This window comes from Orbicella faveolata, unplaced genomic scaffold (assembly GCF_042242905.1).
Source record: "Orbicella faveolata isolate gen_17 unplaced genomic scaffold, um_ofav_v1 contig_24, whole genome shotgun sequence".
Classification (NCBI taxonomy): domain Eukaryota; kingdom Metazoa; phylum Cnidaria; class Anthozoa; order Scleractinia; family Merulinidae; genus Orbicella; species Orbicella faveolata.
In genome coordinates, this window is record NW_028301552.1 from 17,789,945 (window position 1) to 17,803,653 (window position 13,709).

General features: G+C 38.7%; 1 protein-coding gene across 1 annotated transcript in view; it reads left to right on the forward strand.

The window, feature by feature from the left end:
- Positions 1 to 13,200, forward strand: part of LOC149110692 (uncharacterized) — a 148,908-nt gene extending 135,708 nt beyond the window's left edge. Inside the window, exons 39-51 of the mRNA XM_089292104.1 lie at positions 252 to 578; positions 1,091 to 1,345; positions 1,742 to 1,941; positions 2,082 to 2,418; positions 2,954 to 3,079; positions 3,417 to 3,539; positions 3,899 to 4,024; positions 7,540 to 7,662; positions 7,895 to 8,020; positions 8,410 to 8,528; positions 9,317 to 9,420; positions 10,048 to 10,422; positions 11,401 to 13,200. Coding sequence (XP_089148230.1) covers positions 252 to 578; positions 1,091 to 1,345; positions 1,742 to 1,941; positions 2,082 to 2,418; positions 2,954 to 3,079; positions 3,417 to 3,539; positions 3,899 to 4,024; positions 7,540 to 7,662; positions 7,895 to 8,020; positions 8,410 to 8,528; positions 9,317 to 9,420; positions 10,048 to 10,422; positions 11,401 to 11,563 — 2,504 coding nt within the window. The 3' untranslated portion in view covers positions 11,564 to 13,200. The remainder of the gene's footprint in view (positions 1 to 251; positions 579 to 1,090; positions 1,346 to 1,741; positions 1,942 to 2,081; positions 2,419 to 2,953; positions 3,080 to 3,416; positions 3,540 to 3,898; positions 4,025 to 7,539; positions 7,663 to 7,894; positions 8,021 to 8,409; positions 8,529 to 9,316; positions 9,421 to 10,047; positions 10,423 to 11,400) is intronic.
- Positions 13,201 to 13,709: the final 509 nt, after the last annotated feature.

A 13,709-nucleotide genomic window follows, 5' to 3' on the forward strand; every position in this document is an offset into this window, starting at 1 on the left:
TCCGGTTCCGCTTTTTTTGAACAAACCGGCTACTGGAACAATACACCAAAAGTCTAAAAATTAAGGCGATAAAATTGTGCGATTTCAAAATGGATCTAATAAAGTGGCAATTGAACTTCGTGTCGTGCAATTTTGGTCTGAAATCATACTTGTGATTTCAGACCAAATTGCACTCCACTCAGTGCAATTACCATTATTAATACCAATGACTTACTGTGTTGTATTAAGTGTTTGTGTTCTCTTGTTAACAGGGTTAAGCCTTTTGATCGACGGAAAGAACTTTAATTACACAAGTCTCACAAATGAATCTGTCACACTTAATGGCTCAGTTGCTATTGCCAGACCAGAGAACGATTCCTTTGTAATGGCTTTCCCATCTGGAATATCAGTTACAGTGAAGGTGGTATCAGGGGCACTTTCAATTGTGTTCGCGGCGCCTAGAAGTTTCAAAAACCAAACGAAAGGTCTCTTGGGAACATGGAACGGGGATCCTGAGGACGACTTTTTGACGCCTAATGGCACGATTTTGCCTTCAAACGCGTACGGCAAAGACATACATCATGATTTTGGTCTTCTCTGTAAGTTAATTTCACTACTTCTGATAGTTGCCACTGTTGTCAGTAATGCTTCTGAACCACTTAACAATGTATGCTTCAGTTATCATTCTTACGTGTTAGTTTATTTTCAGCTCAATGCCGGTTTTAGCAAACACAACCTTTGGTACTTATTCAAAAGTGTTGCAACAGGGGGAAGGGATTAGGAGTACCCATTGAAGACAAACTGAGCCAATGGTACCGATACCAAAGAAACAATTAGTAGTACCCATGAAAAAAAAAAACAAAACAACAACAACAACAACAACAACAACAACCACCATAGCTATGGGTACCCACTCGAAATAAAGAAGCACTATACTCGGTGTGCATACCCAATCAAAATTGTACTAAACGTTCGTAGCTCGAAGTGTTGCAGTCTGAATATGACGTAAGTTTGTTACGGGATAAAGTATACGCAAGATTCCATGCATGCATGAAGTGAGGTAGTTATGACTAGAACAGTATTAACATCGATGTTCCTCTCCTTAATTAAGGGCAAGTGGACAACATGGGCACACTTTTCACGTACAAACCAGGGGAAGACGTGGAAACTTTTACAAATGCTTCTTTTGTTCCCATGTTTCTGGAGGACCTGTACTTTGCAAATGACACATTGCGCAAACAGGCGGAGGAAGTCTGTCAAGGAGACATAAATTGCCTTTTCGACTCCGCCTCAACAAATGATGTTTCCATAGGAGCAAGTACCAAGGCACTATCTTCGACACTTGAAGAGGAGTCGTCTTCTCTTAGTAAGCATTTACTTTTGAGGCTCTTGTGAAAACCTGCGGTATAACGCTCTACATCGTTCATTTTTAATCTTTTTAAGCGCTATTAAAATTACAGTCATAACTTCTTAGTAAGTACGCCATGGCTGCGAATTGTCAAATGAATCTAATTTCTAATCTAATTTGACCTTGCACTGGCAAAATTCCTTTAATGTGAGTTCTAACGTACCCACCTATTCGCGCTCGCAGTTACATACAACCGCACCTACCTTTCCGCTACCAACCTACTCACCTTCCTACTTGACCATCTTGCTACCTATCTACTTACCTACCCACCTAACTACCTTCTTTCTTCCCTGTCTATCTACATTATTCAATGCCGCGCAGTTTAGAAAGATTTATTCATTTTGATCTTTACAGAAAACTATCCTCCACGGATTATCACAGATCTGTCTCAAATCAACGTTACCGTGAATCAGAGTGTTAGTGTAACTGTGGCTGCAGAAGACCCTAATAACGACACCCTGAGCTTCTCCGTCATTGGCGTTTTGCCGTCTGACGCTGTTTTGCTGAACAATTCCAACTCTATAACAATAACGTGGAATGGAACTATGGAGCAGGCAAGATTAACAAAAACTGCTTTTGTTTCACCAAGTGTAAATGTATTTATTCTATATTTTATGTTCATCGTTATTATGTGTCACATAACAACGGATAGGATTTATACGAACGTTGCCTAAGATAAATATTGTTTTTACAGATTCATATGGAATTCGTGGTAAAAGACAGCCAGGGGGCATTAGCATTTTTGAGGCCAATCATCAATCTATGTGCTTGCCTTAACAACGGTCTTTGTTATCAGTCTACCGACAACAGAAATTCAACACAAAACAATGAGATGAACGTACTTCAATGTGAATGTTTAAATGGGTATACAGGAACATCCTGTGAAAGTGATCTCGACGCGTGTGAAGCAAATCTTAATCCGTGCTACCCTGGCGTATCATGTGTTGATCTTCCCCCTCCAGCAAACATATCCGGTTATAAATGTGGACCTTGTCCGAGCGGTTTCACAGGAGATGGATCCAAATGTGAAGGTTAGCCTCATCGTATTTAATAATCCAACTACCACTCTTACCTTCGGTTTCTTGAGACAAAATCACTATAGTTCTTTTCTTGGAGAATGAAATTAAAGTAACCTTAAAGACTCATGGAATTCGACCTCTTTCTGATTCATTGAATATATCCTTTCAGTGCAGCTTGGCAATTGGTTGCTCGGTTAGCTAGTTTGCATTTTCCATATTTTTATCAGTTACTCTAGTCGTTGTAGTCGGAACCTCTTGCAGGCGACCATCTCTCATATGCAACCGCGACCACTCTAGCCAGTAATTATTTGAAACTTTTCCCGGTAGGCGTTCACTCGAGTAATGCGTTAACGATCAATGCTATCCTAACATAAGAACTTCATTTATGATATCTGTTGTTTCCCGTATACAAATCACCATTGGCTTAGTATAACCCTTTTACCCTGTAGGTACCATTTGCAGGAATGGGAAAATTATACAAATACTAGAAATGTTGCCGTTAGTTTTAAGATATTGCTTTCTAATTGTGCTATACCTTTCGTTATAGATTTTGATGAGTGTTTAAACAGTGGTCCGAGTGAATGCAAACAAATCTGTATCAATACACCAGGCTCGTTCGTATGTGATTGTTACAAAGGGTATCGACTCAATATCGACCAAAGCACTTGTGACGGTTGGTGTTATCCAATATCTTAGATATTTTACCATCAGAAGTACTTGATCGGCAATCTATTTTACATTGTATATCTCTGTGTACGTTGTAAAAGGCTTTATCGAAATAATCTTAGCAGCAGAAAGGAAAAGAAACGACACGTACGATCAATACTTTCTTTCCTTGTTCGTTAATTTTTCCTTACGCGGAATTCTTTTTTAGTTCTTTCCCCAGCCAACAGCATAAGAACCTATGACAGGCAACTAATGGCTTCGACCTCGTACAACACACCCAACCCTGTCCTGTCCACAGTGCACTGTCACAGCATTGATAATTACGTTTGTTTCCAAACTTTTAGATATAAACGAGTGCGTCCCTGCTAGTGACTGTATGCACAAGTGTAAAAACTTTGACGGTGGATACAACTGTAGTTGTAATGACTTCTTCAAGGTGGATACTGTAAATTCCAAGAACTGCATACGTACGTATATTTTAAGCTGGTATTATCTCTGAATTGATCTACTTTTGAAAATACCAAACTTTCGATGGGGTTATACTCCTGAACGCCTTACGACTGCAAATTAATAGATAAACGTCTACGAAACGTTATGGGAAGAAATCAATGAGTATTACACAGAACGTTTTACTGCATTATACGTTTTTCTTCAACTTGAACAAAATGGAATGTATTCCTCTCATATAGTTACAACTGGATCCATCAAGCCATTTTGTTTTTCATTTTCGAGGCAACAGTTCCAGGGCAACACATGTACATGTGGGTTAAAGGTTTGGGAACAATCTTTAAATAATCTTACTTATATATGATTTCTATTATTACAGCGGACTCTCTATGTCAGGACGGGAATCATGACTGTCAGCACATCTGCTTTCTCAGTTTAAACAATATTCAAAACTGCGCTTGTAAACGGGGATATCTTCTTACCGATGATGGAAAAACGTGTAAAGGTGCGAATAAGCGAATAAGTGTTTTCCTTGCTAATAACCCAGTGAATAAAATAAGTATTTTTATTGACCACTTCCCCTGTGAGGGGATTTGTTTCCATGGCTAATGGAAACAAATGTTGAAAAGTAATGCAAATGAAAAAAACGTGGTTAAAAATCACAACTGGTAGGATGCAGGCCCGTTGGCTATTTACAATCGTCATCGAGGGGCTGAACTACGAACTAACGAGAACAGCACCAGCTAGTGGTCAGACAGGGACTTGAACCCGCGACCTCCGGATTTCAAGTCCGACGCCCTAACCATTCAGCTCCGCTTCCTTCACAGAATGTTCTGCTGAAGTATGCATGTGCGAAAACCATGTACAGTGGTATTAAATCGACTCGTCAGGAGGATGACGTTTATTAGGAAGTTAGATCTCGAAATTTAATCTACCAAGCTTCAGCACTTGGGTTGGCAAAGACCCTTGGATTAAAAATGGCGGTCAAGCCCACTTCAGCGCAAATGCAAACTTACGTTTAAAAATCTATATTTTGCCGATCCAGAAACAAGTCTGTGGTTAAGGAATTTTACCCTATATCTTTGACGAGTCCCACTGAAAATTTAAATAAAGAATTGGTTAATGCTTAGCGTGCGTATATCGAGTTATGGATGCACGGGGGAAGTTTGGAGAGCACGAAAGAAGCGTCAGAGTTGCTCGAGGCCCAGCCGAGAACAACTCTAGCTTCTTGAGTGGTCTGCAAAGTTCCCAATTGCATCCATAACTAGATATACGCACAGCAACAAGCGTTAACCAATTATTTTATAACAGAGCGACAACAACTTGTGTGCTAAAAGATTTTTGGTTGTGGGTTCTCACAAAGTTCTCACAATGTGCGACAAAGGATTCTATTGGCTGGTTAAAAACATTCCACAATCATTTGAGCAACAGTTTAACGAAAGCACTTCATCTGGTTTCTAAAATTGTCGATGGAAAACTCGCTTCTTCGAATGAATGAAAATGTAGGCAAACAAAGTCAAAAATACTCAATTACAATGTAGACACACAAAGTCAAAACACTCAAGTTTTAAGTAAGCATCTTAACTTGGCAAAAGTCAAAGGCTCGAAGTGTAGGGTTTGGATTGTTCAGAATGATGTTTGCATTATTTAACTAAAGGAACCTTCGGCTAAACTCGACGGAAATTTTCCAGCTAAAATGAAACTGCGTACGTCACGTTATTTACTCACGGCCGTAAATAGAGGATTTTACCATGATGGCTCAATAGGAATTAGAAAGGACCAGCGCGCGCGCTATGTTGTAATAAGTTTTATAACTTAGCGCGCGCGCTAGTCCTATCTAATACCTATTGAGCCATCATTACCAAAATCTCTATATATGCACGGCCGTGCGTATATCAGATAACGTGTGCAGTTTCAATTTAGCTGCAAAATATTTCCGTCGAGTTTAGTGCAAGTTCCTTTTGATTAAGTTTCGGCAATGTAAAGATTATTCTGAACAATCCAAACTCTACTTCGAGCCTGTGACTTTTGCCAAGCTAAGATGTCTAGTTAAGGTGATTCTTCACATTTGCATTGCGCATCCTTATTGCGCATAATTTATGGCGTCACAAGCGCGCGCTCGTGCACGCACACATTGAAAACAAGGCGGATTTGCCTTGGTATAGAGTTCTGTCAGCTGAAAGATGGCTATAGCTCACTAACGAACTCGAGCACCCCAATTTTTTTTTCAGTCGTTTTAATCAACTAATCATTAGCTTTGCGTGAGAAAAGACTGATCTGATTTCTATTGCTGAAAATTGAAGAAATAAGGAAAATAGCAGCTGCACTGTAGTCTTTTCTATTTGCAGTTTGATAGCCGTGGCAAGCAATTTGGTTCCAATATTTTAACAAGGATTCAGCTGTCTGTCAAAATCAAACTTAAAAGCTTATTTGTGTTCGACACAAGTATTGACTGTAGTTTGAGGCGTGTTTTCATGACTCTGGGCTCACAAAGATTTTACAATAACTTGGAATGCGTTCTTGTAGTAAGCATTAAGGTGGCTGAACACAGTTTTTGATACCTGTGTTTCATTCACTTTTTTCTCTAAAACCCTTGATCCCTCGGTCACCAAAAATGGCAGCAAGCAAGTTAACAACACAAACTTTGGGTTTTTGATGGTTAAGCTGACGTATGTGCCGTTGTCATGGCAACATGAATAAATATAAACAGGCCTTTAAAATCGGTTTTGTTTATTTGTAGAAAATCTAGTCATTAGATTTTCTTTATAATTTGCAGTCAACGAGCTTGTAACGATTCTCACAAGTTAACACTATTTTGCTAATAATTTAACAGAGAGATATTTAATTATCCCTTGTTGAGGTTTCACTGGAATATCTAGAATTTCCTTTGTTAGAGTTCCATTATTTTCAATACTCCAGTTACTTATTTCCTTAAGTATTTTCGTGCCAAATTTCGTGAAATTCTAATGAGTGGTTCTCGAGAAATAGGCGTATTTCCGAGAGTGCAATTTTTCATTCAATCGCAATTTTTTGACTTACCACGCATGCGCTACATTTAACTGGGTTCTTTCGGTAACAAAGAAAAAGCTGAAAATTGCTAGGTTCTTTGCATCGTTACCTTTTCTAACATATCTTTATAATAAAAGACTAAAGCCATCAATACACTGCGTTCAATTATAGAGAAAAATAGCACAGATAGTGCGGGTGTCGAGTAAATAAAATGATCGCTCTATTGACGGCATGTTTGTTTTTTCTAATCCTTGTGCGCGCGCTGAATTGCATCAGCAAAAGCGCGCGCGAAAACTCTGTTCGGCCACCTTAAATAATGATAAAATGAGACATTTTCAATGTGTCACTGCTCCTTAACGAGCATGGGCACCCCCCTTTCTATTTTATAATTAAAGTTCTCATATGATAAATATTCAGTGGACAAAGTTTGGACAAAAATCTGTTGACAGTTTTATTTCAGGGGAATTACCTTAAACGTGAGTATTTTTACTTTGGTTGTCTACATTTTCATCGAGTATTTTTGACTTTGTATGCCTACATTTTCATTACAATTCGAAGAAGCGAATATTTCATTGACAATTTTAGAAACCAGGTTAAGCGTTTTCGCTCAACCGTTGATCAACTGATTGTGGCGTGTTAGGATCCTAATGACCTTTGTTTTTCTTCACCCTACATTGTGAGAACTTTGTAGTCAATCACAAATAAAACATGTTTTAGCGCGCAAGTTGTTGTCGCCATGTTATAAAAGAATCGGTTCATGCTTTAAGCTGTGCGTATATTGAGTTATGGATGCACTTGGGAAGTTTGGAGAGCACTCAAGAAGCTAGAGGCTGTCACCTCGTGCGACTCTTACGCTTCTTTCCTGCTCTCCAAAGTTCCCGCGTGCATCCATAACTCGATATACTCACGCTAAGCATGAACCAATTCTTAAATAATCATTATACATGTAAAGCAATAAAAAATTTCTTTCCTGTATCTTATTCGTTCCTTTGTTCTTTTTGCTTCCTTTAGATAACGATGAATGTGCAACGGATGAAAACAAGTGTAACCAAAAATGCAACAACACAGAGGGAAGCTACTTGTGTTCATGTGTAAACGGCTTTAGACTGGACACTGACAACGTCACATGCATAGGTAGGAATTAGAGCAAGGATAAGAAAAAAGGTGCTGTCGCCAGTAAAAGCGTGGCAAATAGACATGTTTGTTAATAACAGAACGTTGCAGCTGAACGTTGCTGCAATATGTAAGAATTAACACTAACTTCCACATTAAGAAGTAACAAATAGCGTCAGAATTGCCTGTAAAGACCAAAAAAAAATAAGAATGATGCCGTTCACTTTTCATGAAAGTTTTTGTTTTCGTTTAGACATCGACGAGTGCTTGGAATGGACATTTCAGTGTTCGGACGCCTCACAGCGCTGCGTGAACACCCAAGGTTCTTACAAATGTAAATGTGAAGATGGACTTTACTGGATTAACGAGACTTGCAAAGGTGAGAGCTTTGGCTCTGAAGTTTTGGTCTAAAGACCGACAATATCGGTCGACTCATTGATCGAATGTCGGCCGATGTATCGACCGACACACGGACCGTATGTTGACCGATATTGTCGGCCGGTACTCGACCGACTTATGCCTTAAGTACATATAGCGTCAGAATTGGAAAAAGTGGACGTTAAAAATTTATACCGAACCAATGGCAGGAACGCCATGTATATTTCAGACAATCTTTAAGCGAAGTCAACGATGAACTAAAATTCCCAATGCGAAATTGATTTTTCTCGTTGATCGGTGTCTCTTCTTGGGTCATACAGTAATTAAATACTTAATAATATTTACCATTTTTGAAAGCTTATAAGCTTTTTCGGTTCTTTCTCTCGGAAGGTCTCGATAAAGATGAAAAACCACCGCCTCCACCACCAGCGCCGACACCAAGAAAGCCATCTCTTGAGGAAACACTTCAATCAGTTATCATCACTTTGGAGGGGCTTAGTGCTAGTCAGGTGTTTTCTTTTATTCCCCAATAACATATACAATATGGTTTATTTGAAACTGTGATAAATTTATTACTTCATAGGGATGTGTGGAATGGTCGACGATGTACTTTTAAAAGAACTGAAAAAAGTGAAATTGTCATGAAAATGAAGTTGGGATCACGGCACACCTTTTCAGTCACTCTAATTTAGTAAAGGTCGCACAGAAAGCTCTAATTAGAGACCTTTGGAGGATCCAACGTGATTCGAAACCTCCAGGGCCTTTAAAAGGAGGTCTAAAAGAAGAATATTCACGTTCCATTCCCGCAAAGCCAAGTTTTATGAGCTGAATAGTAACCAGAAATTTCCACAGAGCATTTGGAGTTATTCTCTTCATCTCTCATTTATATATTCATATATACATATCGCAACTAGCAAGCGTAAGGAAAAGTAAGTAACCGTTCAATTTGTAATAAACAGGATACTTGCATGTTTCCAAAATTACATTCAGAATTGGCAACGTCTACAGACGTTTGCATAAACCCTTAACAACTCTCGCCTCGCGCGCTGCTATATCAGTTAACAAAGTGTTAATGAAATCTATTTTTTAACAACATCTTTCGTTATTTTTTTAGTATATTCAGTTTATATTTGCAACAGTTAATGATAGAACGGTCTCTATCAATTTATGGTGACTGAATTTAAGCTAAACTCAATTGGTGAAAAATGAATGAGTGAGCGAGGAGCTTGGAGATAGACGAGTCATTAAGTGTGCAATTGATATTCTTTGGTTTTCTCGCCTTTAACAACTTTTTTAGTGGAACTTACCTAAAGAGGAAGATTTCAAGGGAGCTGTTGCAGATTCCGTTACCACTTTCTGTGCAAAGATTGGGGATTGCATAAATGAAAGGAACCGACAAAGGTTTTTATACAATCGGAACTGATTTGAATAATTTATCCTTATTGAGTACAGTGTAGTAATAAATAAAACGACGAAGTAACCTATATGCAGATTTACTGGGCTTTAGTTATAAAATTAAATGATTCGGTATGGTAAAGGTTTTACACAGTACATCAATTACTGACGGCCCCTTTTTGGACTGTGAAAAGCAAATGTTAAGTCGGTAAGGCCAATGATAAATTTTTATACGAGCCTATGTTGTCTGGGTTAATGCACCTACAGAGACGACTATGCAGGCTAATTATGTCTACTCGAGACAAAAGAGCCTCAAGCCGTCGAGTTTTTTCGGGTGTCCGTAGCATTAAGCAACAAGGTGGATTTCTACACAACGCTAGATGGGATGTAAGTCCATCATAGAGTCCACTCAAGTATTTGTGGGTATCCATTTATACACTTAAGTGGAGAGAAGCTTTGTTTAAAGAGCGCAACGCAATGACCCCGGCTGGTTCCGGAACCCTGGCAGCTCGATTTGGATTCTAGTGCACTAACCAAGAGGCTCCCCACTTTCTAGGGACACCTATTATCCTTGTATCTCAAATGACAATACCGACCACTGACTAAAAAAAAAACTTTTTGTTTGGTTCTTAGGAGAGCGTTGGACTACATCTTATTTACGTCTGATCAAGTACACCTTCTTCCAGGATTTCCAGAGCAAGATGTTTATCCCCTACAAATTCGCCTCGCGATTTATGTCCAGTTTCCTCCAGGAGTAGCTCAAGACTCCAGTTCCACCCTGTCCAAGAACACATTGCTTACTGTCATCATTGAATCTCGTGAAAAGCTGGAGAAGGCGCTGAACGTGACCATAATAAACATAACAGCTGCTTTCTTTGACGATTCCACGGAGGGCAGTTACACTGTGACCCCTCCCATCTATCGTGAGAAAAGGATGAAAGATTATTTCATTGTTGGAGGCGCAGTGGTTGGATTCCTTTTTGTTGTTTTTGTTTTAATCTTGTGCAAGTAAGTCCACTTCACAGTTTTATAACCTTGAAGGACGAACAGCGTCATGTCATGTCATGTCAAATAGGTCACGTTCATTAGACGTTTCGGGCGTAGCCGTTCTTCAGTATTTTGAACATACCGAAGAAGGCCCAAGCCTTAAACGTCTGGTTTACAAGAGTTACGTCACACTTGTTTTTTTTCAGTCTTAAGGTGTCTTACTACAGTTTTGATGGACCATAACGTTTTTAAAACTCTTTTGAAAGTTGTTCCAAGGTGTTTTCCCTTTCTCTTATTACTGTTTTCTTAATTCTTTTGCCATTGGATGTTGCGCTTAAACAAATTTTATACCTTAGTAAACAGCCAAAATGCCGAGTGGCTGGGATAGACTGGACATTAGTAGGTTTAATGACGTTTTTCTCAAAATCTACCGGTATGACCCTACCTTAAAGTTAGCAATTGGCTCTGGTTAAACATTCATGAAAAGTGAAATAAAAATCTAAAGGGCAGATTATTTAAAAACAAATACTTTTTCAAAAATTTTGGCTCTGAGCGCGATACACTCGTAAAACTAAACTGTGAAAATTTCACCATAGCCTTAAACGGTAGGTTTTCAACAGGTTTTTTTGCGCGGGAATTGAATATCGCATGCCCTTTGTTTAAGTGCGCGCTCATGTGACGCCTGGTATCGCGTGTGAGAAAGTAAGGGCAAATTACAATTCTTGTACCATTTGTTTATCTTTCTTTTCTTTTTTGTCATAGTTTATCGGTCCTAGCCACCCCCCCCCCACCCCCTTAAAACGACCGGAGAGAGGCCCAAATGTACCTTAAAAGATGGTCCTCACAACTGAAAAATAACTTATTTTTCATTTTTCCTAGTAAAACAGATTCGCCAAAAATATTTTTAATTGAAATATTGTATTAATTAACCTGTTGGGAATGTTGTAGAAATTTTATTTCTTAAATTATTGTCTTCGCCATATCATTTGCATTTTTTAGGTGTTGCATTTTAAGAAAACGTTTTGCGAAAGAAAGAGAGGCTGCTGATAAGGATGGTGAGGCGGTAGAGTTGGATGAATGCTGCAAACATCAGATTGAAGGAGATCTAGGTTATACCAACGAGCAAGTCGTTAACAATGATGAAGATGGTAACAACGAGTAGCATCTTCTAAAGAAGTTTGGACTGTACTGTAGTTAGAGTCGTGCGGCTAAGTTAGAATTCATGCCCTAGTAGTTGTTGCTTTAAATCTTTAGAGTGTTTGAGACGAACAGGACAACATGATGTGTCAATGGCGAGCTATCAGTTTATTTCGCAGGCAGTTATCTTCAAAACGTTACCTGATCAGCAAGCTTTTATTCTTCTGCCTCGTGACCGTACTCCAAAAACGTACTGATTCCTGATATTATAACGTACACATTTTTAGTAACCAAATACGACGTGTTTTCGGTAACCTTTTGTCAGGGCCGGATCGCACTTGCGGACAGGTCTGGTACATTTGGTGGATTTTGTCATCAATGCATCGCTTGCTGCAAACACGTTGCGCCTTACAATTTTTTAAAGCAAGCAAATTCCCTATGATCGGCCCTCATCACACTCTGTGATGCATTTTGTTATCTTCAGTAAAAAAAACTGAGACAAATTGCGTCGAAAGAAACTTCAAAAAGGGTCGTCCTCGCGGGAGAAATAAAGTTTCCGATTGCTAATTGTGTTTTATATGGGAATTAGCGCCACTCCAGCACCAAGGAAGGACGTTTTAAAGGTAAAGCCAACAAGATTTGGATTACTTGTTTTAAGATACCTGCATTAGAAAGGACGCAAAGTTTTGAAGAAATTGCACTACAAACCAGCGTCATTGACACGGAAGTACTTGTTCAAGAAGGCAGCGGGAGCATGAGACAGAGATTTACCTATGTTCGTCCTTGCCTTACGATTGAACTTTTTAGTTCACATATATTAATTTGTGTTTGCGATTTGCTTTAGATATTAGCGAACCGATGTTTGCGTTTGTTCTTGCTTGTTCACGCGTGCAGGTAGTTGCCTTAACTTCAGTTTCAAATATATTTCATCTTTCATGGGTTGATTGAACGGTTTTAGAATTTTGATAGTTTTTGTTTTTTCCGTCTGTTGCTATGGTTTAAAAACTTGACAGCTAACTTTCAGTTTCGATAGGGTCTCGTCAGAGACCCTATATAGGACAAATGTAGATTTAAATAAATAATGAGTTAAAGTAGCTCTCGACAGGAGTGACTGTAGGATAGGATAACACTTCAATCTTTGTACCCTATCGTACCTTTTTGGTAAGACAACATATCAGACGAATTTGGGGCAGCCATGGTTATAGTTTGGCGAGAAGAAGTTAAGCTAAGGAGAGACTAACTGAGCCTCTATTTTGCCGACCAAACCATTTAGGTACAATTAGATATTTACCGTACTCTAAATTCCACCATAAAACCAGCCATACAAGGTCAGTGGCTTGATATCACAGGATATCAGAGCAAAAGACAAGGATTCGGAATTTGCTAATTGCGAATTGAAGTACGTTAAATGACGTAAATGACGTAATTTTATCTACAGATACTTCAAAGCTCTTGTAACCATCGCTTTTAATCAAATTCTTAGATAGCTCTAATAAACGTTTTTGGAAGCATGTAGTCTTTACACATTTGCAGTAGCCTTTTATTGGTTTTCATGACTAGATAATCCCAGGTCCTTTATGCTTCAAGTTTTTCTAGCGGGTAAGCAGGTAATATCATTGTAAACATTTTCGATGCTTTATTAAAACAGAAAGAAAAGATAAACTGGTGAGAAGTTCGTTCTTATTAACCAGGAAATGACGATGACGAATTAGCGTGAAAGACAATTCATCGAAAGGCATTTCATCTCGACATTCCAAAGTTCTAAACCGATCGCTAGCATGCCCTTTGAGATACAATGGAATCCCAAAACTAAATTGGATCCACTTATTTCATTAAAAAGTGAAGCACGTTTATCATTATCTATAAACTCATGAACATCTTCACGTTCCAAGCCTGTAAACACTGGAAATTGAACTAACAGTTTCTTCAATGAAACGCAAATACATCTTTTTCGTTATATATCTTATTTCCAATACCCACTGGATCCCCACCCCCACCCCCTCAAAAAAATAACCTACTGAATGACAAATTTCCAAGCAATATTTCCTCATATTCAAATTATTCCTGGAAAGTCTCCGCTAGTTACATTTGTAAGGGCCAATTTCCAATTGCCTCGGTTTCAATAGGCAAGATCCACTCTAGTTCACTGACTTTAATTCGACTAACACTCC